Raw genomic sequence first — 26,930 nt, 5'->3', positions numbered from 1 at the left:
TGAACAGACCCATAACCAGTAAGGAGATTGAAACAGTCATCAAAAATCTCCAAACAAACAAAAGTCCAGGGCCAGACGGCTTCCCAGGGGAATTCTACCAAACATTTAAGGGAGAATTAATTCCTATTCTCCTGAAACTGTTCCAAAAAACAGAAATGGAAGGAAAACTTCCAAACTCATTTTATGAGGCCAGCATCACCTTGATCCCAAAACCAGACAAGAATCCCACCAAAAAAGAGAATTACAGACCAATATCCTTGATGAACACAGATGCAAAAATTCTCACCAAAATACTAGCCAATAGGATTCAACAGTACATTAAAAGGATTATTCACCATGACCAAGTGGGATTTATTCCAGGGCTGCAAGATTGGTTCAACATCCACAAATCAATCTATGTGATACAATACATTAATAAAAGAAAGAATAAGAACCATATGATACTCTCAGTAGATGCTGAAAAAGCATTTGACAAAGTGCAGCATCCCTTCCTGATTAAAACTCTTCAAAGTGTAGGGATAGAGAACACATACCTCAATATTATCAAAGCCATCTATGAAAAACCCACCGCAAATATCATTCTCAATGGAGAAAAACTGAAAGCTCTTCCCTAAGGTCAGGAACATGGCAAGGATGTCCGTTATCACCACTGCTGGTCAACATAGTACTAGAAGTCCTAGCCTCAGCAATCAGACAACAAAAAGAAATTAAAGGCATCCAAATCGGCAAAGAAGAAGTCAAACTATCACTCTTTGCAGAAGATATGATACTGTATGTGGAAAACCCAAAAGGCTCCACTCCAAAACTGCTAGAACTTGTACAGGAATTCAATAAAGTGTCGGGATATAAAGTCAATGCACAGAAATCAGTTGCATTTCTTTACACTAACAACAAGACAGAAGGAAGAGAAATTAAGGAGTCAGTCCCATTTACAACTGCACCTAAAACCATAAGATACCTAGGAATAAACCTAACCAAAGAGGCTAAGAATCTATACTCAGAAAACTATAAAGTACTCATGAAAGAAATTGAGGAAGACACAAAGAAATGGGAAAATGTTCCATGCTCCTGGATTGGAAGAACAAATATTGTGAAAATGTCTATTCTACCTAAAGCAATCTACACATTTAATGCAATCCCTATCAAAATCCCATCCAGTTTTTTCAAAGAAATAGAACAAACAATCCTAAAATTTATATGGAACCAGAAAAGACTTTGAATAGCCAAAGGAATATTGAAAAAGAAAGCCAAAGTTGGGGGCATCACAATTCCAGACTTCAAGCTCTATTACAAAGCTGTCATCATCAAGACAGCATGGTACTGGCACAAAAACAGACACATAGATCAATGGAACAGAATAGAGAGCCCAGAAACAGACCCTCAACTCTATGGTCAATTAATTTTTGACAAAGCAGGAAGGAATGTCCAATGGAAAAAAGGCTCTTCAACAAATGGTGCTGGGAAAATTGGACAGCCACATGAAGAAAAATGAAATTGGACCATTTCCTTACACCACACACGAAAATAGACTCAAAATGGATGAAGGACCTCAATGTGAGAAAGGAATCCATCAACATCCTTGAGGAGAACAAAGGCAGCAACTTCTTCGACCTCAGCCGCAGCAACATCTTCCTAGGAACATCGCCAAAGACAACAGAAGCAAGGGCAAAAATGAACTATTGGGACTTCATCAAGATCAAAAGCTTTTGCACAGCAAAGGAAACAGTTCACAAAACCAAAAGACAACTGACAGAATGGGAGAAGATATTTGCAAACGACATATCAGATAAAGGGCTAGTGTCCAAAATCTATAAAGAGCTTAGCAAACTCAACACCCAAAGAACAAATAATCTAATCAAGAAATGGGCAGAGGACATGAACAGACATTTCTGCAAAGAAGACATCCAGATGGCCAACAGACACATGAAAAAATGCTCCACATCATTCGGCATCAGGGAAATACAAATCAAAACCACAATGAGATATCACCTCACACCAGTCAGAATGGCTAAAATTAACAAGTCAAGAAATGACAGATGCTGGCGAGGATATGGAGAGAGGGGAACCCTCCTACACTGTTGGTGGGAATGCCAGCTGGTGCAACCACTCTGGAAAACTGTGTGGAGGTTCCTCAAAAAACTGAAAATAGAGCTACCCGATGACCCAGCGATTGCACTACTGGGTATATATCCTAAAGATACAAACGTGGTGCTCCGAAGGGATACGTGCACCGGAATGTTTATAGCAGCAATGTCCACAATAGCCAAACTATGGAAAGAACCTAGATGTCTATCAACAGATGAATGGATAAAGAAGATGTGGTATATATACACAATGGAATACTATGCAGCCATCAGAAGAAATGAAATCTTGCCATTTGCGACGACGTGGATGGAACTAGAGGGTATTATGCTTAGCGAAATAAGTCAATCAGAGAAAGACAACTATCATATAATCTCCCTGATATGAAGAAGTAGAGATGCAATGTGGGGGGGTTGGGGGGGTAGGAAAAGAAAAAAATGAAAGAAGGTGGGATTGGGAGGGAGACAAACCACAAAAGTCTCAATCTCAAAAAATAGACTGAGGGTTGCTGGGGGGAGGGGGGACGGGAAAGGGTGGTGGGGATATGGACATTGGGGAGGGTTATGTGCTATGATGAGTGCTGTGAAATGTGTAAACCTGGCGATTCACAGACCTGTACCCCTGGGGATAAAAATACATTATATGTTTATTAAAAATAAATAAATAAATTTAATAAAAAAAAAAAAAGAAAAAAAACAACAAAGGTGATCAATGTCATAAATCAAAGCGGTTTATAATGGAAAACATTTTTTACCTTGAAATAAAAATTTGGGGACATAATTTCCTTTCAATAACCTGTGCTTAGCCTAATACTAAAGATCACCTTATAACATCTGAACATACATCATACCTTTTATATTCATGTACATCCTACATAGATCCTTAACTTTAAAGGACTTTCATACTCTACATTAAATAGAAGTTAAAAGAAGTTAAGAAAGCCCTTAACTCTAATGACAGACCAATTTGGAGGTAGAATCATGAAAGGAAAATAATCGAAAGATTTACCAACCATATAGGATAATGCAAAGACTAAACACAGTGATTTGTAATTCTCACAAAAACTCTCCAGTAGGAGAATATTGTTCACATTCTATAGAAAAGGGTAACATTAAGGCTCAGAAAAGTTAGATCAATATAAGCTTAGTCAAGGTACAATCTGGGTTTCCAACCTTCAGTTGTCAAATGGTGTTACAATAGCTATAAAAATTGTGACACTACCTTGCAAACAATTTTAAACACTCAACAAATGTTAGTACATCTTCCTAACATCTTTACTCTACTCATTATGAAATATATAAAAAGATATCTTAAGATCATCTAACATGTAAATATGAAGTCAGGATATGAACACAAGTCTGGCTGTACCCAAAACATATTCACTTAACTTTTCTAAGCCTCACTTTCCTCAGGTGTCAACACGTATTTGATGAGAGTTAAGAGGACTAAATAAGACAATGTACAGAACCCTTTGTGCCCAGAGAAATCATATATATTCATTCCACCAAATCAAAATAATATGCTAATAAATAGAAACGTTCCATGTATTTTAACTGATGAATATTTCTGTCTGAAACAAATTAAATCACTGATTAAGTATAACTGAATTAAAACAAAAACAATTTAAAGAATTATGTGAAATTAAAAAACTTATTAAACATCTATTATGTGAGATACCAACAAATCATGACTGAAGAAACTCCTACTACCACAATTCCTAATCTTGCCTATGACACAGATTTGCTAATAATTACCAATTCTTAAGGCACAAATTATGTTACAAACACCTTATTCTTTCAAGATTTCACATCAATATATGCTATATGCTTTAAGATTTAGTTCTAAAATTATTGGGACACGTGCACAAGAACAAAGTTGGCCAACTTTAAACCTAATGGGTTTCATGCTATACCATGTACACTTGCCGACACCCCAAGATACTGGCAAATAGTTCTGGTGTTCAGGGTGACAGGACAAAAATCAAAGAAGTGCAATATAAAAGCTATGTGGCTGGCATGTAACATGAACCAAAAAGAAAAAAGGGAAGGAATAAAGAGGATTAAAAAATTATCAAGAGAGAATATTCAAATATTATACCCCAAATCAAATCAGGTTTGCACAACCTAAAAAATGTGAAATGCTCTAAAAGACAGAAGCACTAGAAGACCTAATTGCTAAGGACTCATGTAATAAAGCTAATATGTTCCTCACCAACTCATGAAGAGCAAAACACAAAACAAAAAAAACTTCTCACAAATTTTTCCTATTAAGCTAGAGTGAGTAATAACCAGTAATTCCAAAACCAGACCACCAAATGAGTCAGAATTACTGTATTCAAAAGTCCCATCTCAGTCACAAAATGGCATGGCTGGAAGAAGTCACATCTCCATGCTTGGGCCTGCCTCACCTGAAGAATGAAAGCTGTGACTGATCCATGGGGGCTGCTAGAGAACTGCTAGGGTCCCTCTCAAATATTAAAGTCCAGGATTTTTTAAATTTTTAGCTAGTGTACTCTTTACGGACAAACTCTTCCATCCACTTCAGTAAGAAAGAAGAACTTTATTTTCTGATGTTCTTCTCATGGCGTCTTTGCAATAAATACCTTTTCCAAAGTTTTCCGTTCTATAATCTATACTTATTTCTTACCTGTTGCTCCTCTGGCATTGGTCTGAAATGGATTTGTAGAAGATGCCACAGAAGGACCAGCAGCAGCAACAAATGGATTTGTAGAAGGCGTAGCTTTAAGAAATTACAAAAATACACTATAAAATCCTAATATATTTGTATTCAATTATCAAAAATATTTGTTCATACACTAATGAGGACAGAAAACTAGAGCTTTTGGGGGCGCCTGGGTGGCTCAGTGGGTTAAAGCCTTTGCCTTCAGCTCAGGTCATGATCCCAGGGTCCTGGGATCGAGCCCCGAGTTGTGCTCTCTGCTCAGCAGGGAGCCTGCTTCCTCCTCTCTCTCTGCCTGCTTCTCTGTCTACTTGTGATCTTTGTCTGTCAAATAAATAAATAAAATCTTAAAAAGAAAGAAAGAAAACTAGAGCTTTTTGATAAATTGTTGCTTTCATAGTCTTCCAATACACCTAAGAAAATGCAATATTATATATATATGTATATATAAGCTTTATATGTTTTATAAAAATCAATCTATCTATATATCCCAGATCTATCTATATATCCCAGAAACACATACCTCCAAATTAATCTATCTATATATCTATATATCCCAGATCTATCTATATATCCCAGATCTATCTATCTATATATCCCAGAAACACATACCTCCAAATGGAGCAGGCACACTTGAAGAAGCAGGCTGTGTCTGTGCAGAAGCACCCACTGGCACTGTTCCAAAAACATTGCTGAAAACAAACACAGAAGGAGTTCTTTTTATTTTTTAAAGCAAAGGTAATCAGTCTAAAGGGTGGCCATAAAATGTGGAAACAGGTAATACTGAGAATACCATATATCATAGCAGTTCTTAAACTTTACGTCTCAGGACTCATTTACATTCTGAAAAGTTACTGAGAATTCCAAAGAGTCTTTGTGTAAATGTGCTGTATATTAACAATATGTAAAGAAATTAAAACAGAAAATTTTAAAAATTTCTTTCTTTTAAAATTAACCTTAAAGCTATTACATGCTCATGTAACTAGCATTTTTATGATAGAGCATTATATTTTCTAAAACCGAAAGAACTTAGGAAAAATCAAAAATTTACATTAATATCACGACTCATTTTATTAGAAAAGTAATGTGAAGCTGTCAAGCTCATGGCAGATTCAAAAATTTTCTAAAATTCTAGTATTTGCTTGGACGTGTAAATTTTATCAGTTATTTTCCTTAAAGTGACAGGTTTAAATATTCATTTTTAAGAAACTTTCTGCCAAATATCCAAATCTGAATAACGATAGTATATCATTCTTACTTTTAAGGAAAACCAGTGTTCCATAAAACAATGGATGTAGTCATTATTATGTGTGGCTGGTTCATTCCACAACTCAAACAACCACACAAGCTGACTTTCCTCAAGTTACCCACGATACTTCAACATGCAGCAGCAATTACTTGATAAATACCTTGCTTGAACACATAGAAAGTTAAGAGGACATTATTTAAGGGTCAGGATTTAATAAAATTAGATTTTCTTAGAAGATTTATTTTAGGCAGGGCACAAAAGAGGGGGAGAGAATCTCAAGCCAGCTCCCTGCCGAGGTTGGAGCCCAATGTGGGGCTTGATCCCACAACCCATGAGATCATGACCCAATATGAAACCAGGAGTCAGACGTTTAACCAACTGAGCCACCCAGGTACCCTAGTAAAATTAACTGTTTTGTCAAGAATATTTGTAAGAATATATAAATAAGTCACAGGGTAGTAATGTACAGCACAGTGACCAGTCAATATTATAGTGCATACTTGAAAGTTATAAAGAGAGTAAATCCTAAAAGTTAGCTATGTATAGGGACAGATAGTAACTACATTTACATGATCATTTCACAATGCACACAAACATCAAATTATTATGCTGTACACCCGAAACCAATATTACATACCAATTACACCTCATGAAAATAATTAAAAAGAATATTCATAAGAAAAACTAAATCAAGACTATCCGCAAGTAAAACTGAGTATGTGGTGGTAAGAACTATAATGACGATTAGATGACTACTAGTACAGTTTGGTATCATGGTCTTAATTTGTGCTAAAGTGTTGGCAAGTTTTTACTTGTCACTGCTTCTGCACCATCAACATAAATGTCAATACTGAAAACACAAATAACCTGTGAGAACTATTATGACTGTAGTTTTAATTTCAAAGACCCCTTTGAAAGGGTCTCATGTACCCTAAATGTTCCATGGACCACACAGTGTGAACCACTAATATACTGTAATACAGTATCAATAAACCATTTGTTATGTATACCTATGTTTCCAGACTTTATGGTTACTTTGCTATAGGTCACTATTTCTTATGTCTAACACAAACATCCTAATGAAACAGGATATATACAAATACTCTAAACTTTACTTTCTGGATTCAGTTTTCCCGCTTTATAGAAAATTAATTACTGGAGAATCCAAGTAGTTAGTGTTACAATCTTCCCATTTCTCTCTAGAAAAGGTGCTGAAGGGAAAGAAAAAGCTACTTGGGTAACAGAAGAAAGAAAAGACAATCTGCAGGATGGAAAACAAAGAGATGGATAAAGCACTGTGTGGTAAGTCACCTGTACTTCTGCATCTGTTTTCTTTCAGAAATGTAAGTTACAAGTAGAAGAGTTTTTAAAGCTTTATTGCTGTTAAAATGCGTTAAGACTTCCTGCTGCCAAAAATACCCTCACATCAGATATATTTGAACACAGTTAATGGTATGTCTATGTGTTAATACTAGTAGGATACCAATGAGATACAGAATTGGATCTTGGGTTCTCTTGCAAACATTTCTAAAAATATTTATTTATAACTAAAGCTACAACATGTTACTTTCAGTGTTTAGTCTTCATGACTAAAAACTGTACCTTAAAAGTATATAATTTTCTAAATGGATTCTCTGCTCAGTATAATTAAATCTGTATATAACTCCTCACTCTGAGATGTGTACATACCCTCAACTATAACTTTTGTGTTCAAGAAAGAAAAGTAACAAAACCTTTGATTAAATAAAAAGATAAAATGACAATTACTCAAGGATATTTGAATTAGCAAATTAAACTCAGTTTCTGCAAATTATAAAAATATTCAAGAATTTAAAAAATATGTCACCAGTCATTATTTAACATTATTATTCAGAGTCGGAAAAAAAGATAACAACACGAAGCCGGAACACTGACTGAGACAAGGTACCTGCTAGCATTACTTGTGGAAGTATATGCATTACTGGAAGTGGCTGCAGAGCTGAAAACGCTGTCTAGTTCTGCCAGGGCTGCATATTTGTCTGAGGATGCACTTGACTGAGTGGGAACTGAAACCACAGAACCAACAGGAGCTTTACCTGTGGTCCCAAAGCCACTCCCCTGATCACCACCTATAAATGAACAAAAACAAATTACACTGAAATTTTAAGTTATGCTTACAATTTATCAACCACATTTGCCATGAAACACGTGTAAATTTAAAGCTGATTTAAAGCTAAGCAAATAAATGGATAGAACTTCATAGTTTTATCTAATAAACTACCTAGAAACCACTGGACAAGATTAATTGCTACACATACCACTGTGGTAGAGAAAAAATACTGTTTCTGTAACAAAAATGAACACTGTAACAATAACATGTCTAGCTTATGTATAAAGAACAAATTCTCAAAGTGCTACATTAACATCTCCAAAACAGGTGATTCTCATTCAAGTGAATATTCAAATTTATAAAATGCTAGACTCAATGTGAACAACTCATTAATAATATCATTTTCCCAGGGTCGTCCATGAAAAAATTAGAGACAGTAATAAAAGGAAACATTTACAATAGCACTTACCATGCGCCAGGCACTGTTCTAAGCGACTGAGATACAATAACACATAAAAAGTTCAATGCTATTACTACCCTCATTCTGGAGATGAGAAAGCATGGTCAGAGATAGATCAGGATGCAGACTCCAGTCCAAAAGCAGACCTCTGCTGTGCTCTACCACACTATGCATTTTGAGAGGCAAAATACTGGCTATAAGATCAAAACCAGCTATAAGTATATACTGTAAAAATAATGGGTTGTTGTTTTTTTTATACCAAAATATTAACAGCAAAAATAGTCCAAAATAAATATATTACAAAAACCACCACATAACCCTCCAGTCAGCATTACTAATAGGATTTGTTGATCCTCCATGGCCTTCTAACAGTGAAGCATGCTTTCTAAGACAAAATTAAATTTTGTCATTTAATTTCTTTTAAAATTAGAAGCTTACAAATAGTTTCTAGGACTTCCAAAAGGCCTATTATTGGATTATGGTAAATACTCATGAACTTCTAGTACAGACAAAATTTCTTCACAACTATGAAAAGCATAGTGACCTTAAATTATAATAAATACAACCAAATGTAGAGGACTGTTTAATATACAAATTTGTATTTATTTTGTTTAAAGCTTAATACCTTGCCCAGCACTGAAGATATTGTCTAAATTAGCAAGTGCTGCATATTTGTCCGTAGTCTGTAGACCAGCTTTGTTCGTTGAAACTTTACTAACAGCTGATGCTGTTTGATGACTCTGGGAAGTATTGAAGGTTCCAAAATCAGCACTGGAGGATTTGGGGAAGTTATCAAAATGAGCAAAATTAGCATTTACTGATCCAGCACTTCCACCTGTAACAGAATAAACAAAACACTTAAAATTTCTAGACTTCTCCCAAAATCCTTTGATAGATTATGTGATTTCTTCCTTAATTAAGTGTTCTACAAGCAATCTTATTGGCAAATGGCATTTACTTTAATCATCTATGTATGACTTTTCATAATTTGGGAAACTACGTTTTCAAAGGCCATGGAAACATGTAGGGTAGCAAGTTACTGTGTATAAATTATCTACACTGAAGTGAAGACTATAATTCATAGAAGAGTAACTCCATGCTACTGGGTTTTAAACTCAGTTACTTTATAGACTATTCAGTTATCTATGTACTATCTCTTTTTACTAGTTCTCCCTGAACAGTCTCCATAAGCAAGACGCAAAGTATCTTATACTATAAGTTCTTATAGCTCCAGTAGAGACATGGTTGAAACAAATCCCAGGGTACAGATTTAAAATGTTTAAGATGTACTATTTTGATCCACAATTTCTTAAAATGTGGTCTTTGAGCTTTAGGCTTATTTTACTTGAAGAGCTAATATTTAATTCCACATAATAATTTAATGTACATATAATATCATGGTTGTCCTCAGTAAAATCATGCCCTATTATATAGTTCAAAGAATAAAAATTACAGTATACAATGCATAATCTAAATACCATACCAATTTTTTAATTTATAGATCACAATTCACCTAATGGTCATTACTGTATATAGCCTGCTAAGAATTTAAAGACTGTTCTGTCCTCTAGAGACTTCTCTAAAGTACTATGAAAAGATTAAAGCCAGACTATTTCATTCTATGCTTTTGATGCTACACTGTTGGTATTAGTTCTTTACACCTACATATTAGTTTCAGCAATCAAAATAGTATATACAGTTAAATATTAAATGATAGCAAAGCACAATTACAGATATTCTAAAAAACAGAAAGATACAGTTCTATTGAAAAAAGAGAACACACTTTTCCATCAAGTAGTATTACAGACATTGTAAAATTTACACTGATAAAATATCTTTCAGGAATTAAACTCGAGTTGTTTTCAATCAAAACTAAGTAATGTGTGTTGATATTTAACACTGTGATCTGTTACAAGTAGCTGGTGAACAAAGTACATAATACTAAGCTTTCAAAATTTGATGAAATTTACTTCAAATTATTAAAAACTCAAAAAGTCAACTCTTTTTTTTATATACTATTGTGTTCTCTAAGTCCGAGTTTAGTAATAGTGAAAAGAGAATATAAGTGAGAATTTCAGAATGATTATCATTAAAAGATGAGTAACATTCTATAATTGAAAAAAATCCATGAAACAACATAAAACATACAAATTAGTAAAAGATGCCTACTTGACAACAGAACTTACTGTTGGAAGCCTGGAGAGGAAAAGCTGAAGTAAATTCACCAAAACTGCAGCTAGATGAAAGCATTCTAAATGCTGGACAGCCAGAAATTATGTAAATGATGGAATTTAAAGGGGAAAAAAAAAAGAAAAATGAAAGAAAAAGCTTTAAGACAATACACAGAGTTAAAAGTTGAAAGAAAAATAATCAGCCAAAAATCTAAAGGAGGGTTCAATGAGATTCTGAAAACAATACATTTTATGAGAGAGTACTCGATGTTTAAAGACCAATTCCTGCACAGAAAACTATTTCCAGTCTGATTAGAGTGACTGTTCAATGGTCTCCTTTTGACTACTAGTATTTATCTTCTCAAGCTTGCTGCCCTGAAAATTGCTTATATTTTTCTATCTATGGAAGCAAACCATTAGCTTCCTTTATTCAGAGCCTAAATCAATGTGGCCTGAGATTCTAACAAATTTTTATCTCTGTACTGCTCCTGTGCATAAAGAAATTTAAGGGAGATTCATATGCAGGAAAAGGAAAAGAGTAGACACTGAATTAGACAACACACCAGATAATTTAAAACAAAACAAAACAAACAAACAAAATGAACATGGAAAAAAATGAAGATTTCAGGTTTCCCCAGAGCTTTGTAAGGATTATAGAATTTAAGTTCAGAATAATTCTTCAAACTATATCTAGAGAGTTTTGTGTTTTAAAGTAAACATTGAAGCATAATGCCAGAGAAGGTCTACCTGTAGTTTGGGGCTGAAAAGGAGAGTGACTCGCTGTGGGGAAACCTCCAAAATTACTCGAACCACTAGACTGTCCAAATGCATCAAAGTTTGCAAAATCTGCATTTGCAGAATTCTGAGCTGTAAATGGTAAGGAACAATATATGTTAATGAATATGAAAATTATAAGTGAAAAATATGACGAATGAAATTTTGTGAAGTTTCTGTCTCACAACTCACTTTAAAGAGAATTCATTTAGAAATCAAATCTTAAATCCCACCAGGGTTTACTGAACCCACTTTCAAGCAATTCATTAAAAAGTATCCCAAAATTTCCCCACTTTGTATTAACAATAAATGTGTACACAATACACTTTGAATAACCTCAAGAATAGTACAATAAAAGTGATTCTATTAAAGGAAACTCTAAAAGCATTAAATATATGAATTACAGTAATGTAAACACAGATGTAAGATTATAGATTACACTCTGGGAAATTCAGATTTAAAATGGTAGTAAGTGACTCATCAGCTATGTGAATCTAAAATAATGATACAAAGAAGGTTAAATTCCTTTAATATTCTTTTGGGTTTTTCTCTAAGCTTACAACTATTTTACACCATGGCATATAAAAATAAAAAAACTGAATGTATAACAGGGACACGATTGCCAAACAAATCAAAGATATTCACATTCTGTTAAAAGCCTGCCATTCTTCACATATATTAAAATTTGAGAATTGATGAAAATAGTAAAATTTATAACATTAGTGTACCTCAGACTCAGTGAAAAAGACCCAACTGGTATCTTCCCACAGGTCATCAACAAAAAAAGAGCAAATTTTTAGGCTTCTCTAAACTAAAAATATGTAGCTAAGTAAAATAACACAAAAGTTTTTTTTTAAAGGCTAAAATGGATGTTGAATAAGATTTTTATAGAGAATATAATGAGAAGTGGCTGGTATGCAGGAAAGGGAATGTTAAGTGGGAAGAATGAAAAGCATGCCCAAAAGATAAAGGTTAAATGCCATCAACATAGTAAAAGTCAGCCACTTTAAATCCTTTGCAGGCAGTATCACTTCAAGGAAGTTCCTGTAGAAAAAATCTTGTAAATGAGTATAGCTATATCTAACAGTTAAACAACATGTGTTTTATAATAATGAAAAAAATCAAAAACTCAAATGGCCAGTAATGCAGGATCACTTAAATATACTACAGAACACTGTAGAAATATAAGGCAGCCATTTAAAAAAAAAAAATCACATAGAATATGTAGTTCTATTAAAAAATGCTTATCACAAAGTAAGTAAGATAAATAGGTTAAATAAATTCCAAATACATTTTCATTTGCCAATTTTGCCATGGTATCACATGCACGGAAAATCTGTATTTTCATTACCCAAAGTAGTGAATTTCCAGATTGGTTATCATTTTCTCCTTTGTTTGCTTGAGTTTACTAACCTTTTGCAATAAAATTGTATTCTAACTTACACAAACCCCAAAAGTTACTAAATAAGAAATTTTCTACTAACAAAGTAAAACATTATCCTAGGAAGATAATCAGGAAAACTTACAGCATTTTATGTAATTACTCTTTTGTGTCTATCTGAAAGGGTATGACTGCAGCAGGGGGAAATGCACCTAAAGTAGACCTCTTTTTACTAGACACCAGAGCCACTTCCCTTCCTATGTCCTCACATCTAGCACGTCTGACAGGTGGAAGTACTATGCTATATATACATATCACTACTCACACTCTGTTCTTGAAAAATCTTTTTTAAACACATTTGTCCTAGCTCTCAAACATTACACAGTGGTATCTAAATTAAAAGGCTGCTTATTACATAACAAAATAAATTTTGCATTTTCTGGATACTGTGAAATCTTTTTGTTATTATTTCTACTTCACATAATAAAATTCAATTTCTTTACAGGCTGATATTTTACTTTCCCAAAAATAAATACAATGAAAGATAAACTAATAAGTTATAAATAAAAGATCAATGTATTGAAAAATATTTTGGAAGAAATATGTACACAAGTTTAAATCATAAATATAAGTTTAAACCCAGTTACCACTTAGTATAACCAAATAAGCTTGTGAAAAGGGAATATAAAATAATCAGAGAATTCCATCTTAATATAAAAACTGTACAGCCTTTGGGCATCTCGGTGGCTCAGTGGGTTAAGCCTCTCCCTTCAGCTCAGGTCATGATCTCAGAGTCCTGGGATCAAGCCCCAATTCGGGCTCTCTGCTCAGCAGGGAGCCTTGCTTGCTTCTCCCTCTCTCTCTCTCTGCCGGCCTCTCTGACTACTTGTGATCTCTGTCAAATAAATAAATAAAATCTTAAAAAAAAAAATGGTATAGCCTTGGACAAGTCCCTCAACTGCTCAAGCTCTACCAGTTTTTTCACTAGCAAAACAATAGGATTCAGTAAATGGCCTGTACTTGCAAATCCAGCAGTATGACTACAAATTCAGCATATGATTCTATAATTTATAAGACAACAGGAATTAATTTTTAATAACTTTGGAATACTAGGCCCAGAAGAGGAAAGTTCTACTAACAGACAAAAGAAGTCAAATATTTAACTTATAAATAATACAACTATCAACCAAAAGAAGAAAAGAATATGGTACAGGAAATTCTCAAATTTAGAGTAGGTTATATTTCAAAAGACAAGTTCTAAGTTTTTTGAACAACCTAGTTGTACATTTGAGAGTAAATGAAATGGATCTATACCTTGGAGAAAAAGGAATTAGGTCCCTAAGCTGGTTCATCACTTATAACCTCCAATATATGTGAGTATGTAGTCTACAATAATATATATTCTACAGTTAACTTATATTTAGACCATTATAGGGAAAATATACATTTAACACGTTTGAAACATCATCAGGAAACAAATCAGTTCAACATAATCCAATTTGTTAGTCACGTCTACTTTATCACATTTATAAACACTGGTGTTTTCCAACCAGAGCACCAAACACATTAATCAAATACCTATTCATTAGAGCAAAGCGGGACTTTGTAATGCTTCTTTCAGTTTCTATATGGAGACATTGAATCTACTCAGTGTCTTCAACAACTGGTTATAGTAACTTTTAAAATTGTTAAGTAGCATAGAATGAAATTTTAAAAACCACAATTTTGGAAAATAAACACTAATAAATTCAATAATACAAAATTTACTATCTGGAACCTCAAGCAATCTCTATACAAAGAGAGAATGTGACAAAACAGGAAATATGCTTTTTAAGTATAATCTTATCTCAAAGACCACAAAGAAGTAATCTCAGTTTAAGAATTTAAGGCACTAAAGTTAATGAGCCTGAACCTTGTTGAAAACTGTCTCTCATCTCCAGTGAAAGAGGGGTACTCAGGAGAAAGGAAGATAAACAGAGACCAGAGTAGAAACGGACTGCCTTCATCAAATTCAGCTGAATTTGTTTCACCTACACATTTAAATTTTTCAACCTCAACACCTGAAAGAGAACATTTCACATTAAATAAGTAACTTTCTTGCTTCTCCTAAAAGAAAATCAGTGTATCTAGTAATCCTGAGCCTGTGAATCCATGTGGCAACAGGGGATTAGAACATCCCCCTTTGCACGTGGTTCCTTCATTGTATTACTCACTCGTGTTAACTGGGTGGCAAGTCAATGAAGTTTAACACCCCTAGTACAAGGTTTGACAAAAATCAATGACAGTTTATAGTTCATAAGTTTGTCGTATGTTTATTACCAAGCAAAATAACTATTAAATTCTGTAAGTTAATTACGTTTCTAACTGCACAAATACTTCTGTAGAAGTTGACTTTTCCTGAACACAGCAATAACCACACCACTGACAAACATCCTCACATACCATGTCAACCAGAATGTTCGGATGAAGATGTCTGGCTTTTAAGCCATTAAACTATCTGCAAACATAACAGGTTTCCCTATAAAATAATGCTAACTAGATTGGCATATTTAAATAATTATCATTTGCTGTTAAAAGTTCCATTTGTCATATCAATCTGTACAGGAGAAAATTTTCACCTTAAAAAGTTTTTAAAGAGGTGCCTGGGTAACTCAGTTGGTTGAGTGTCCAACTCAGCTTTTGGCTCAGGTCATTATCCCTTGGGAGAGTCTGCTTGAGGATCCTCACCCTCCTCTCCCTCCACCCGCTGCACACCTGCTCACTTGCACATCTCTCTCTCAAATAAACATATCTTAAAACTTTTTTTAAAAAACACAAAAATTTCGGGGCGCCTGGGTGGCTCAGTGGGTTAAAGCCTCTGCCTTCAGCTCAGTCATGATCCCAGGGTCCTTGGATCGAGCCCCGCATAGGTCTCTCTGCTCCGCAGGGAGTCTGCTTCCTCCTCACTCTCTGCCTGCTTCTCTGCCTACTTGTGATCTCTGTCAAATAAATAAAATCTTAAAAAAGAAAAAAAAAAATTTCAGGGTGACAACTCAGTTATCAATGATTTGACATTTGTGGACCATGTGGTCCATACATGGAAAAGTAAAGATTCAGGGTTCTTGTAAAGGCTAGGGGAAAAGACAGAATGGAAAAAGAGGAAATAAATTATTAATTTTCTTAGCTTCCTCTTGTAGTATGTGTATATATTTTATTCTCCTGGGATCAAATGGAGTTTTAAAAAAAAAAAAAAAAAAAAAGGTGATTTGAGGGTATATTTGTAAATAAGAACTCCAGGCTAAAAAACTACTCCTCTTAGGCAACCTGACCTAATTGACGTGGTTATTAAACTATATCCTCACAGACTCCTCTTTCCTACCGTTTCTACCACATGCGGAAAAGAGACAAAATAGTTAAGATCTATCTTATATTAGTCTGATAAAATTACACATTTCATTTCTTTTCTTTTTTTTAACATATTCTACAATTAAATAATAGCTATTATTTTCAAAGAGCATTTTAAAGGAGTTATTGATGCTATGAGTGGAATCATGGTACAAAGCAGCTTGTGGAGCTGCACTGGCCTACATAACTATTTCTGGCTACCTATTTGTGGCTAACAAGGCTACCTGGAAGAATATAGCATTAATTCCCTGAATGGTGAATATTCACAAATTGCATTTAAAGACAAAAACACAAGGGAAACATGAAATAAACTGAAAATTTACAAAAGAAATTGGTAGTTACTTATCAGTCACACCAAATTGTATTTAAGTATAAAATCGAAATAAATGCAAACTATTCATGAATTACAGAAGGTTTCACTCTATATTCTTAGATTCTTTAACTCCTTTTGCCAGCATTCAAAAGCAACAGGTGGCAACAGAGAGCTGGGGGCTCACCTACCACAGCCCCAACATCTTAAGCTTCCTGATTTCTTACCCTTCTCAGTATAAACTTTGCTGAGAAAGATATCCTCTTCATCCTAGGATCCCTTTTTAAAACAAACATACATAAATTACACCATAATTTCCTTCTGTAGCAGGCCCTTAGAAAATACTTTCATTAATACTTACTTTTTCTCATTAATATTTAAAACAAAAACTCTTAATGCTGGCTAGAAAGAAATGTGGCTGAAGAGCAGCTTTTCCATAATTTTTTGAACTACCTTAAACAGTACATTTTGGGTGTGTGTATGTGTATATATATATAAAACATATATATACGTGTGTGTGTGTGTTATACTTCATACCATTATTATCCAACTATATAAGCCCGGTCGTCAAATTAAAAAGAAGGGATGGCATCACAATCTCACAGGTGAATAAAAGAAGGTAAAGTAAGTTCTAAAATACAAGTAGGAAATCAATTCTGTTAAGTGCTAGTTTCTGCTATGCTAACAAAATAGTGAAAATCCAAGTTTTGGAAAGATAGTCTTGAATTTTTCTTGATTATTTAATTGAAGTTATGAAAATCAGTGACAACGAAACAGTAAAAAACATGAGCTAAGGGCACCTGGGTGGCTCAGTGGGTTAAGCCTCTGCCTTCGGCTCAGGTCATGATCTCAGGGTCCTGGGATCGAGCCCCGCATCTGGCTCTCTGCTCCGCAGGGAGCCTGCTTCCTCCTCTCTTTCTCTCTCTCTCTCTGCCTACTTGTGATCTCTGTCTGCAAACAGGTAAACTTTCTATGACATACACAAAGCTTACTGGCAAATAAATGAATAAAATCTTTAAAAAAAAATGAGCTAATACACTAAACATACATGCAAAAATATAAAGCAAAGTTTCAAATAATCAAATAAAACGGCTACAAAATGACTAAATCAATTCTTAATTTTAGTGTTCCACATTCGGTTTGTTGCTTACTCAACCACTCACAAATGCAAACAGGTAAACTTTCTATGACATACACAAAGCTTACTGGCAATCAAAAGATTATTTCATGCATATCTCTGATATAAATACAATGTAGGCTTTCAGACCATTTACATCAGAACTTATTTTTTTAAGAAATGTAGAAGGAAGCATTAAGAAACAACTCTAAAGACTCATTCTGAATCCAAAGCCTATTTCTTTTCACTACAATATGCCATTCATTGTCCATTACAGTTATTTACTATTACAATTAGAAAGGCACAAATAACTACATCTATACTTTAATAATCAACTTTTAAATATTACCTAGGTAACTGCAATGTTTACATATTCATTTACAAAACAAAACTCCATAATTTCTAATTTCCAGTGAAGTTCATTTAACTCTTTGTAACAAACATGTTAAGTCTGGGAATAAAAAAGAAGTTGTATCTTCTAGAGCCAACCTGAAGATATTGCTACTCTAAAAACAGGATAATATGAACATCAATAAAGACAATAATGACAACAGATCTGAGATGCAGCAAATATTAAATCTATGAATCCATAATGATATGAAACAAAAAACAGATCATCATTAAAATATGGTGGGGCTTCAACCATTCTGATATATGACTGGTCAGAATTAATTATATATTAACTTTCCTATACAAATTATACCACTGGGTAACCAAAGATTTTTAAAGAAATATTTCAGCTTATAAATGAAATAATGATAAATTTAGAATATCAACATTTTGCATAATGGACCCAGGGACAGAGCATCAACAGCTCACCTTACAAAACAGAAATAATCATTAGTATGTGCCTCTTAAACCGTAAATACCAAGTTTGCACCCCTCCAAAAATATAACCTGTAATGGATCATATATTTAGAACCAATTATCAATTTAGAGAGAATACATAGAGAAGAACCTGTCAAGGGAACCCACAGTGGTGCAATCAACAAATTCAGAGTAAAATCAACTAAATAGTCTGCAGGACAAATAACCTGATTTCTTCAACAAATAACAGAGGAGAAAAATGAGATGGAGGAAGAACCCACAGGCTATGTGATACATGTCACAACTACAGTGTGTAAACCTTATCTGAATAACCTCTGTGTGTGTGTGTTTGTGTGTGTGTGTGTGTGTGTGTGTCTCTGAACTGGAATAGAAAATCTGAACACTGACTAATGAATAATAATAAGTATTATTATTACTAGTTAGGAAGTGGTAACACTACTGTGGTTATGTTTAACAAAGTTCTTCTGTTTTACAGATATATATAAAATATTTAGGGATAAACCAATATGTCTAAAATTGCTTCAAAATAATGTAAGAAAAGGAAATGAATAGAATGACAAATGAAATCAGATTAGGCATAAGCAATGAGCACACAAGGGTTATAAATATCTGCTTTTGAATATTCGCAATTTTCGCAAAAAAATTATTATTAAATAAAAATATTAAAAGGGTGGGGCACCTGAGTGGCTCAGTGGGTTAAAACCTCTGCTTTCAGCTCAGGTCATGATCCCAGGGTCCTGGGATCGAGCCCTGCATCAGGCTCTCTGGGCAGCGGGGAGCCTGCTTCCCCTTCTCTCTCTCTCTGCCTGCCTCTCTGCCTACTTGTGATCTCTGTCTGTCAAATAAATAAATAAAATCTTTAAAAATATATATATATTAAAAGGGTAAAAAAATACATTAAAAAGTCTTTTCCCATTTTTCTCTGGAAAGAGGTCATGTCACTATCTGTCTGACATTAGGTATAATCTCTTCTGTGATTAAAAAAGCACCACGGCTGGGGCGCCTGGGTGGCTTAGTTGGTTAAGCCACTGCCTTCAGCTCAGATCATGATTCCGGAGTCCTGGGATGAAGTCCCATGTCCGGCTTCCCCTGCTCTGCAGGGAGCCTGCTTCTCCCTCTCCCTCTGCCTGCCACTCCCCCTGCTTGTGCATGCTTTCTCTCTCTCTGTCAAATAAATAAATAAAATCTTTGGGGGAAGAAAAAAGCATAATGGCTACATATTATACCTCAATAGCTATGAGGCCCACCCCCTCAATGTAACACATTTACTGATATTTAAGTTTTAAAAAGAATAGATGTTTCTCGGTGCTATATACATGTGTCTGGCAAAAAACTGTTGGAGAAAAAACACATACCTGCATGACTGTTGAAATGTGCAAAGTTAGCAAAATTGGCTGTAGCTGTTGACTGAGGTGCTGGAGCAGCAAAGATGTCCGAGCCAAGATCACTTAAAAGGTCAAACTGCTTCTTTTCCTGCTGCTGCACTTGAGAGCGACCTACAACTGGGGACTATAAACCACATATTAACTATAAAGAGCTTCTGGTCAGTTCAGGTACATTTTTATAACACTATTTCCAATTCACCACGTTTAAAACACAGTTTTAAAGATTACATAATCTTTTACTTGTAGTCTTGAATAATTTTGATATTTTCAACATCTATTCCCAAATTCTCTCTCAATTCTAAGTGCAAAGTCAAAGGCAAAGACATACTGTATTATAACAGTTGTTACACCTTCTAACACAAGACAGACTTACTGCTAAGAGCACAGTGATGAGGCTTTCACAAAATACATCCTTTACATGATGGGAAGAGTACAATTATTTTTTACTCCAACCTCTTGTGAAAACTGTAATTTTATCCAGATGCCCAAGTATGCATTATTAAAAACAGTAGGCTTTAATTCAAATAGTACTACACCTCAGAACCACTCTTGCGTAGGACAGACGTTGTAAGCCAGACAGGAACGAATCTGTCATAGCTGAATCAATTCTAATAAAGTGCAGAAACACAAACTTTACCAAGTTATGAAAAGACTTCGGTCTGTTTAGTTTTTTAAAATAAAGTATATAGGGGCGCCTGGGTGGCTCAGTGGGTTAAAGCCTCTGCCTTCGGCTCAGGTCATGATCCCAGGGTCCTGGGATTGAGCCCCGCATCAGGCTCTCTGCTCTGCAGGGAGCCAGCTTCCCTTCCTCTCTCTCTGCCTGCTTCTCTGCCTACTTGTAATCTCTGTCAAATAAATAAATAAAATCTTAAATAAAATAAAATAAAATAAGGCATATAAAGCAAAGCCACCTGTGTTTCAATGATAAACATACTTCATCATCAGGCAGGGAGAAAATTCTACTGCTTAAGAAATTCCTTCTTGTGAAAGTCCACTGCAGAGACTATTCTGCTCTAACAATGATGGTCACCATACACACGTTTTACTAAATGTATGTTATATGACAGCTAGCTATTAACAACATTCCTGTAATCTTTACAAACCTGTGGAGCATTCAAAGAAACTCTAATTTGCAATAGCAAAAGGGAACAAAAATATGCACTTTTCAACCACTTAACCAAGGTTCTTTTAACTTATTATAAACCTTTTGGATAGAATGCTATTGGCATATAAGTTTATGCTACTATGTTAAAGAATTCTCAGATTCATGATACTCACTAACCTCCTTAAGTAGAAGCCTCTACAAAGACTTAAGACTACTCACCTGACTGGGTGTGCCCTTATTTAAGTGCAGTGCTGGTGCTGAATCTCCTAAAAGAGACTTCAGTGGTTTGACCTCAGGTGTGCTGCTTGTGCTACTGGCAGAGGACCCTGAAATAGATGCATGAACTGATGCCACCACTTTGGCTTGTTCTGGAGGGACATACCTAAAACATATGAAAAATTAAGTAGGTAGTTAACTTAAAAAATGTAGGGAATACTATGCTTAAAAATGACAGACTTAATTATCATTTTTTATGAGACTACTTCAACATTAATCTTATTTCAAAACCCTCTTAGAATTGATAGCTCCAGACTGTATTTAATTGAAATACTCAGAAAGGGTAATAAAGACTAACTACAAATCTTGTTTCAATTATTTACTTATAATTTTTCTAAGAAAATAAATAAAATACTGTTTTTTTAAAAAAAAGAGAACCTACAGTTAATCTTCATGATGAACAGTTAAAACTCTTAATTTTTAAAAAACTAAACTATCAAAAGATCATAAATAACATTTGAGAAAAGAGCAGAAGAATGGGAAAATATTTGTTATATTACAGTTAACAGTCTAAAATATAAAAGTCTATTACATATCTAGGAGAATAACAACGTAATTTTTAAATAAGCAGAAACTATTCACAAATGAAGACAAAGAAATGAAAAACACTTTTAAAACTCATAAAAATGCAAATTAAAATATCATTCACATTTGCTCCAAGCATAAATTTTATGAATTTTGTTATTTCCTATTAAAATATATAGATAAGTATGCTCTGTGTCCCAGAAATACAACTTCCAGAAACGTTTCCTTCGGAATTAATGGATAAGTAACACAAATACACGTGCATGCATGTTATCAGCTCTTTTTATAATTTCAAAAAACTGGCCACATATCAAACATTCATCAGGAGAAAAATACTTAAAGGGGTTAACATCTGTATAATAAAATGCTACATAGCTACTCTTGTTCTAACATGGAAAGATGTCCCTAAGACTTCACAGGTCTTTCAGGTTTGTTCTCAGTCATGTAAATACAAGATTTACAGGAGGAAGAGCATAAAGACAGGAAAAAGAGGCAGTAAGAACATAATGCCCACACATTGCCAATGCTAATCTCCAGGGCTGGGATCATGTGAGAACTATAGTTCTACTTCTGTCCCACCCTACCATACCCCCAATATTCTCCCCATCCATACCCCCAATATTACTTGGGGGACACGGGAAAACACAGTGGTTAAGAGCATCTATATGTTCTAGAGACAGAGTTCTAATCCCAGCTCTACCACTCAACAGCTATGAAACCTAGGGCAAACTACTTCACCCTTTGTGCCTCCAATTTTTCATCTATAAAATGGAGATATAGTTGCTAGGAGGTTTAACTGAGTTAACATTTGTAAATACTTAGAACAGTTTCTGGTACAGGTTTATTAGCTATATAATTGTTAGCTCTTACCAAATTATATAACAATGACAAACAATACAACTGCTTTCCCAATAAATGAGACAGATGTGATATGAAAATGGAAACAGGAAGTTATGCTTTTCTGTAATTTGGTGTATTCACTGATATCAATTTTTGAGTACAGTCAAATCTCATCAAAGGATACAACCAGATAATACCTATTTGGTTCAAAACACTCACCTGACTAAAAATAAAGCAACCAGGCTTGTGTAGCATAGGAAGTGAGTTTGAAAACTGGTCAATTTCAAAACCCCTTCAGATTTAAGACAATAACCTCAAGGTGTTAAGTACAGTGAGGATTTTTAGAGAGACTGCATTTGGCTAGTGCTTATGTCATGTTAAAAACCCACTGCACTGCTCTCTCATTACATTGTCCCAGGGATGCAGAAGTGTGAGTTTAAAATGCACAGGGCCTAGCCCATCTAGGGTACAGGTGCCCATCTTTTAACTGTGTATTTGTTTTATTCTTGTCATTACCACCCTGTTTCTCAGGACAGAAAAAGTAACATGAATTACAATTATTTGAGGTTAACAGTTATTTGGGTTAGGTCTGAATTAATAATTTTATTATTATCATCATAAAACGCAAGAAGGGAATCAATGGTTTTAAATCTATTAACTCTTACTAATGCACACTTTTCTTTTGCTGCTTAAAGATAAACCATCTGAAATCCCATCTAAGTTCTATTCAAACTAACTTTCTGAGTTGGTAAAACTGTTGGGAAAAAATCAAAATTAGGCTTATAGCTATGCAAGGAGAAAGGTCTAACTATAGGATAACAAGGTCTTGGAAATTAAGAGCTAAAATGATAGAAGGATAATTATACACTTCATTTTAAGAATCATTCATGCCACCATGTTTTTACTATTACTCCACTCTCAAAGATTTTCTTCTTTCTTGATCTAAAATTCTACTAGTATAGGGGTGCCTGGGTGGCTCAGTTGGTTAAACATCTGCCTTTGGCTCAGGTCATGATCCCAGAGTCCCAAGATCAAGTTCCAGATCAGATTCCCTGCTTGCTGTACAATCTGCTTCTCTCTCTGCTCCTCACCCCATCTCATGCTCTCTCACTCCCTCTCTCAAGTAAATAAATAGAATCTTTAAAATTGTACTGGTATGTTTTTATCTCCATTCATACTGAACATATCTAGTGCTGCTGAATATAGCCCTGGCTATGGCTAATCTTGCCTTGCAAAAAGTAGTCTCCTCTAGAGAATAATAAGAATTCAAAGTTCGCAGAGCACACAAATCAAAGCCACTTCTTTCTACTGTGCTCACTGAATAAAAGTAGAGATATGCCACCTATGAACCATAGCAAGTACTCCCTTAGGATCCCCTGGGTTAAAATACAGCTCCTCAGGGAAACAAGAAACCATTTACTTCCTCCTTATCTATTCCCCCTAGTTGTGACTCTCTCATTAATCTTCTTAACTCCCCAAGAAAGAAATATATACCAATGAATAAAGAGTCTTAGTAAACTGAATTGTGTTAATATAGCTAAAAATGATGATTCCGGAGTAGGTGAATACTAGTTTTATAGACATATTTCCTGCTCTGCTTTTTAAAGGGCTTTACCAGCCACATGTTCAACCTGTTCTAGTTTCTTTTTAAAAATTAACATCTGATGGATTTAGTCAGGGGAGCATAAAGGCTCCCTTCTTAACCAGGTAGTAAGATGATTTCTTGGGTGAGAAGTGAGGATATTTTGAGCAAAGACTTAACTGCAAAATGCAATTAAGTGGATGGATTACTACACAAGAGCTTTAGCATAGTGCTTAGTATATAAAAGATGCTAAATACTTGCTAAATGAATGACGAATGATGATTTTAAGAAAGAGGCTGTATAAAACTAGAATGTCTTGAGAAGCTAATAGGACTACAGAATGATTAGAAGGAAGGATCCCTAACTTTCCAAAAAATGGTAGGAGGCCTGGGAATAAGCAACAAGCTGCTGTCTGGCAGAGGTGACATAAGTAGAAGTCAAGGCTTTTAGAAACCAAATCCAATAAAATGCCAGAATATAATAAGGATCAATCTACCTGCATACCTATTTCCTCATTTCCTATCTACCTGAATTTCCTTCCTTTGTTTTCAGATTAATCTTACCCATAATTAATGTGAATTTGGGAGCCTTTGCTCTAAATACAAACTATTCACTCACCATCTTTTCTTTTCATACTTTTCTTGTAGGAACTCTTTCACTTTTTGTGGATCCCTGAAGTCTGGAATTGCTGAAGATCTATCATCAAATAATCCTAGCCAAATCTGTTTACAGACCTTTGGAAAGAATTAAAAAAACAAAAGTGTTAAATTCAACATCTTAACTTAATGAAATTTTAAGGGAAAATTAGGATTCTTTCAGAAAGCTAACCTACTTAATACCACTGCTTTCAATGAGAATATTTATCACAAAGAAAAATGAAGCAACGAATGAAGTAAATTTATTTTAATATATTCCAATATGCAATAAAATCTTAGCAACGGTATAAAAATTTAACACCTCACAGGGCAACAACTAATGAAATGGGATTTGAGGGGATCTGGGACTTTTTGGTCTTGAAACGACCATAAACTGTAAACCCTGAGCAAAGTTGTTACTTTTATAAACCTCTGTTCCTTCACCCCATAAAACAGAGGAATTAGATCAGCAACAATTTCATGGATCTTTGACAGATTTAAAAATCAACCAAAAAAGGGGTGCCCAGCTGGTTTCAGTCAGTAGAGCATGTGACTCTTATTTTAAAAAAAGATTTATCTATTTATTTGAGAGAGAAAAAGAGCGCATGCATATGCTTGAACAGCGGCAGGGAGTGGGGGCGCATAGGGAGAGGAAGAAAGAGTCTTAAGCAGATTCAGCATTGAGCATGGAGCCTGACATGAGGCTCAATCCCACGACCTGAGATCACAACCACAGCCAAAACCAAGAGTCAGACACTTAACCAACTATGCCACCCAGATGCCTCTAGATCATGTGACTCATGATCTCAGGGTCGTAAGTTCAAGCCCCATGTTGGATGCAGAGATTAATTAAAAAAAAAAAAAAATTAACAACAACAACAACAAAAAAACCAAATATAAAGTACTAGAATCATAAATAATTAAAGTACAATAACAATAACAAAAATACGAGGCAGATACAACTCTAGCTTTATAATTACCTCCTATGCTTTCTTACCCCTAATGGCTAAAAAGTAAGAATCTAAGATATTTGACTTTTTAGAAAAACTACAGAAATGAAATGATGCAGAACTCATATACAATACAAAAAGAGAAGTATAAAGAATAAACTGATAAGGAGGACTTCAAAATTTACAACTACTGCTCTTTCATAAAACTTAAAAGAAAAAATGAAAAGGAAAGCCACCAACTGATAAAAAGTGTTGGCAAAATGTGTTAAGAACCTAAAAGAACATGAATCCAAAATACATTTAAAAATTCTTAAAACTCAATTATAAAAAACTTGTAAGAGTGGGCAGAGAAGTTGAACAGACACTTCATAGAAGACACACATATCACTAATAAGCAGCCCCAAATCACTAGTCATGCAGAAAATTAAAACACCAAGACTCCACAGACACCCATAGATACCACTAGATGGCTAAAAATAAAGATTAACCATATCATGTGTTGTTGGTAACAAAGTGGAACAACTGGAACTCTCAAAAATGTTAAAATGGTACAACCACTTTGGAAGACTGTTGACAGTTTCTTAAAAGTTAAATATATACCTACCTACCAGATGACCCAGCCATCCCACTTCTAGGTATTTACCCAACAAATATAAAAAACACATGTCCACACTCAGATATGCATACAATGTTCACAGTTGTTTTACAGTTCTACTCCAAAGTGGAAACAACCCAAAATGTTCATCAACAAGTAGAACAGATCAATTTTGGAATACCCAAGTAGGATACTATTTAGTAATTAAAAGAAGTAAATTATTCATACAGGCCAACCACATGAATCAACCTCAAGAAAATTATGCTGACTGAGAAGCCAGACGTCCCTCTCTAAAGTACAAACTTTATGATTCCATTCATTTCTATTTCAGAAAATATAAACTTTTCAATAGTAACAGAAAGCAGATCAGCAGATACATTACAAATGGGCACAAAAAAACTCTTCAGGATAATGAAAATGTATGTTGTCTTGTCACTATAGGGATAGCTTCACATATATCAAAATTGATCAAAACTGTATAGTTTAAACACGCACAAGTTATTGTAATTAAT

The 26,930-nt window shown here is 34.5% G+C and overlaps 1 protein-coding gene across 8 annotated transcripts in view; it reads right to left on the bottom strand.

Moving 5' to 3' along the window:
• AGFG1 (ArfGAP with FG repeats 1) overlaps nucleotides 1–26,930 on the bottom strand; it is a 79,125-nt gene that overhangs the window by 10,173 nt on the left and 42,022 nt on the right. For 4 of the 8 annotated variants that reach the window (XM_032857391.1, XM_032857392.1, XM_032857397.1 and 1 more), the window contains exons 3-11: nucleotides 24,857–24,972; nucleotides 21,234–21,396; nucleotides 19,880–20,033; nucleotides 11,478–11,597; nucleotides 10,746–10,817; nucleotides 9,185–9,394; nucleotides 7,938–8,118; nucleotides 5,374–5,453; nucleotides 4,729–4,821 (exon numbers count right to left, since the gene is read on the bottom strand). In XM_032857391.1, the coding sequence (XP_032713282.1) occupies nucleotides 4,729–4,821; nucleotides 5,374–5,453; nucleotides 7,938–8,118; nucleotides 9,185–9,394; nucleotides 10,746–10,817; nucleotides 11,478–11,597; nucleotides 19,880–20,033; nucleotides 21,234–21,396; nucleotides 24,857–24,972 (1,189 nt within the window). The remainder of the gene's footprint in view (nucleotides 1–4,728; nucleotides 4,822–5,373; nucleotides 5,454–7,937; nucleotides 8,119–9,184; nucleotides 9,395–10,745; nucleotides 10,818–11,477; nucleotides 11,598–19,879; nucleotides 20,034–21,233; nucleotides 21,397–24,856; nucleotides 24,973–26,930) is intronic. The other 4 variants (XM_032857394.1, XM_032857395.1, XM_032857396.1 and 1 more) reach the window with 2 other exon arrangements.

Source organism: Lontra canadensis, unplaced genomic scaffold (genome assembly GCF_010015895.1).
Source record: "Lontra canadensis isolate GAN:19392208 unplaced genomic scaffold, GSC_riverotter_1.0 scaffold13, whole genome shotgun sequence".
Taxonomy (NCBI): Eukaryota; Metazoa; Chordata; class Mammalia; order Carnivora; family Mustelidae; genus Lontra; species Lontra canadensis.
The sequence above is the reverse complement of the archived record's forward strand: the minus strand, read 5'-3'. Positions and strand labels throughout refer to the sequence as shown.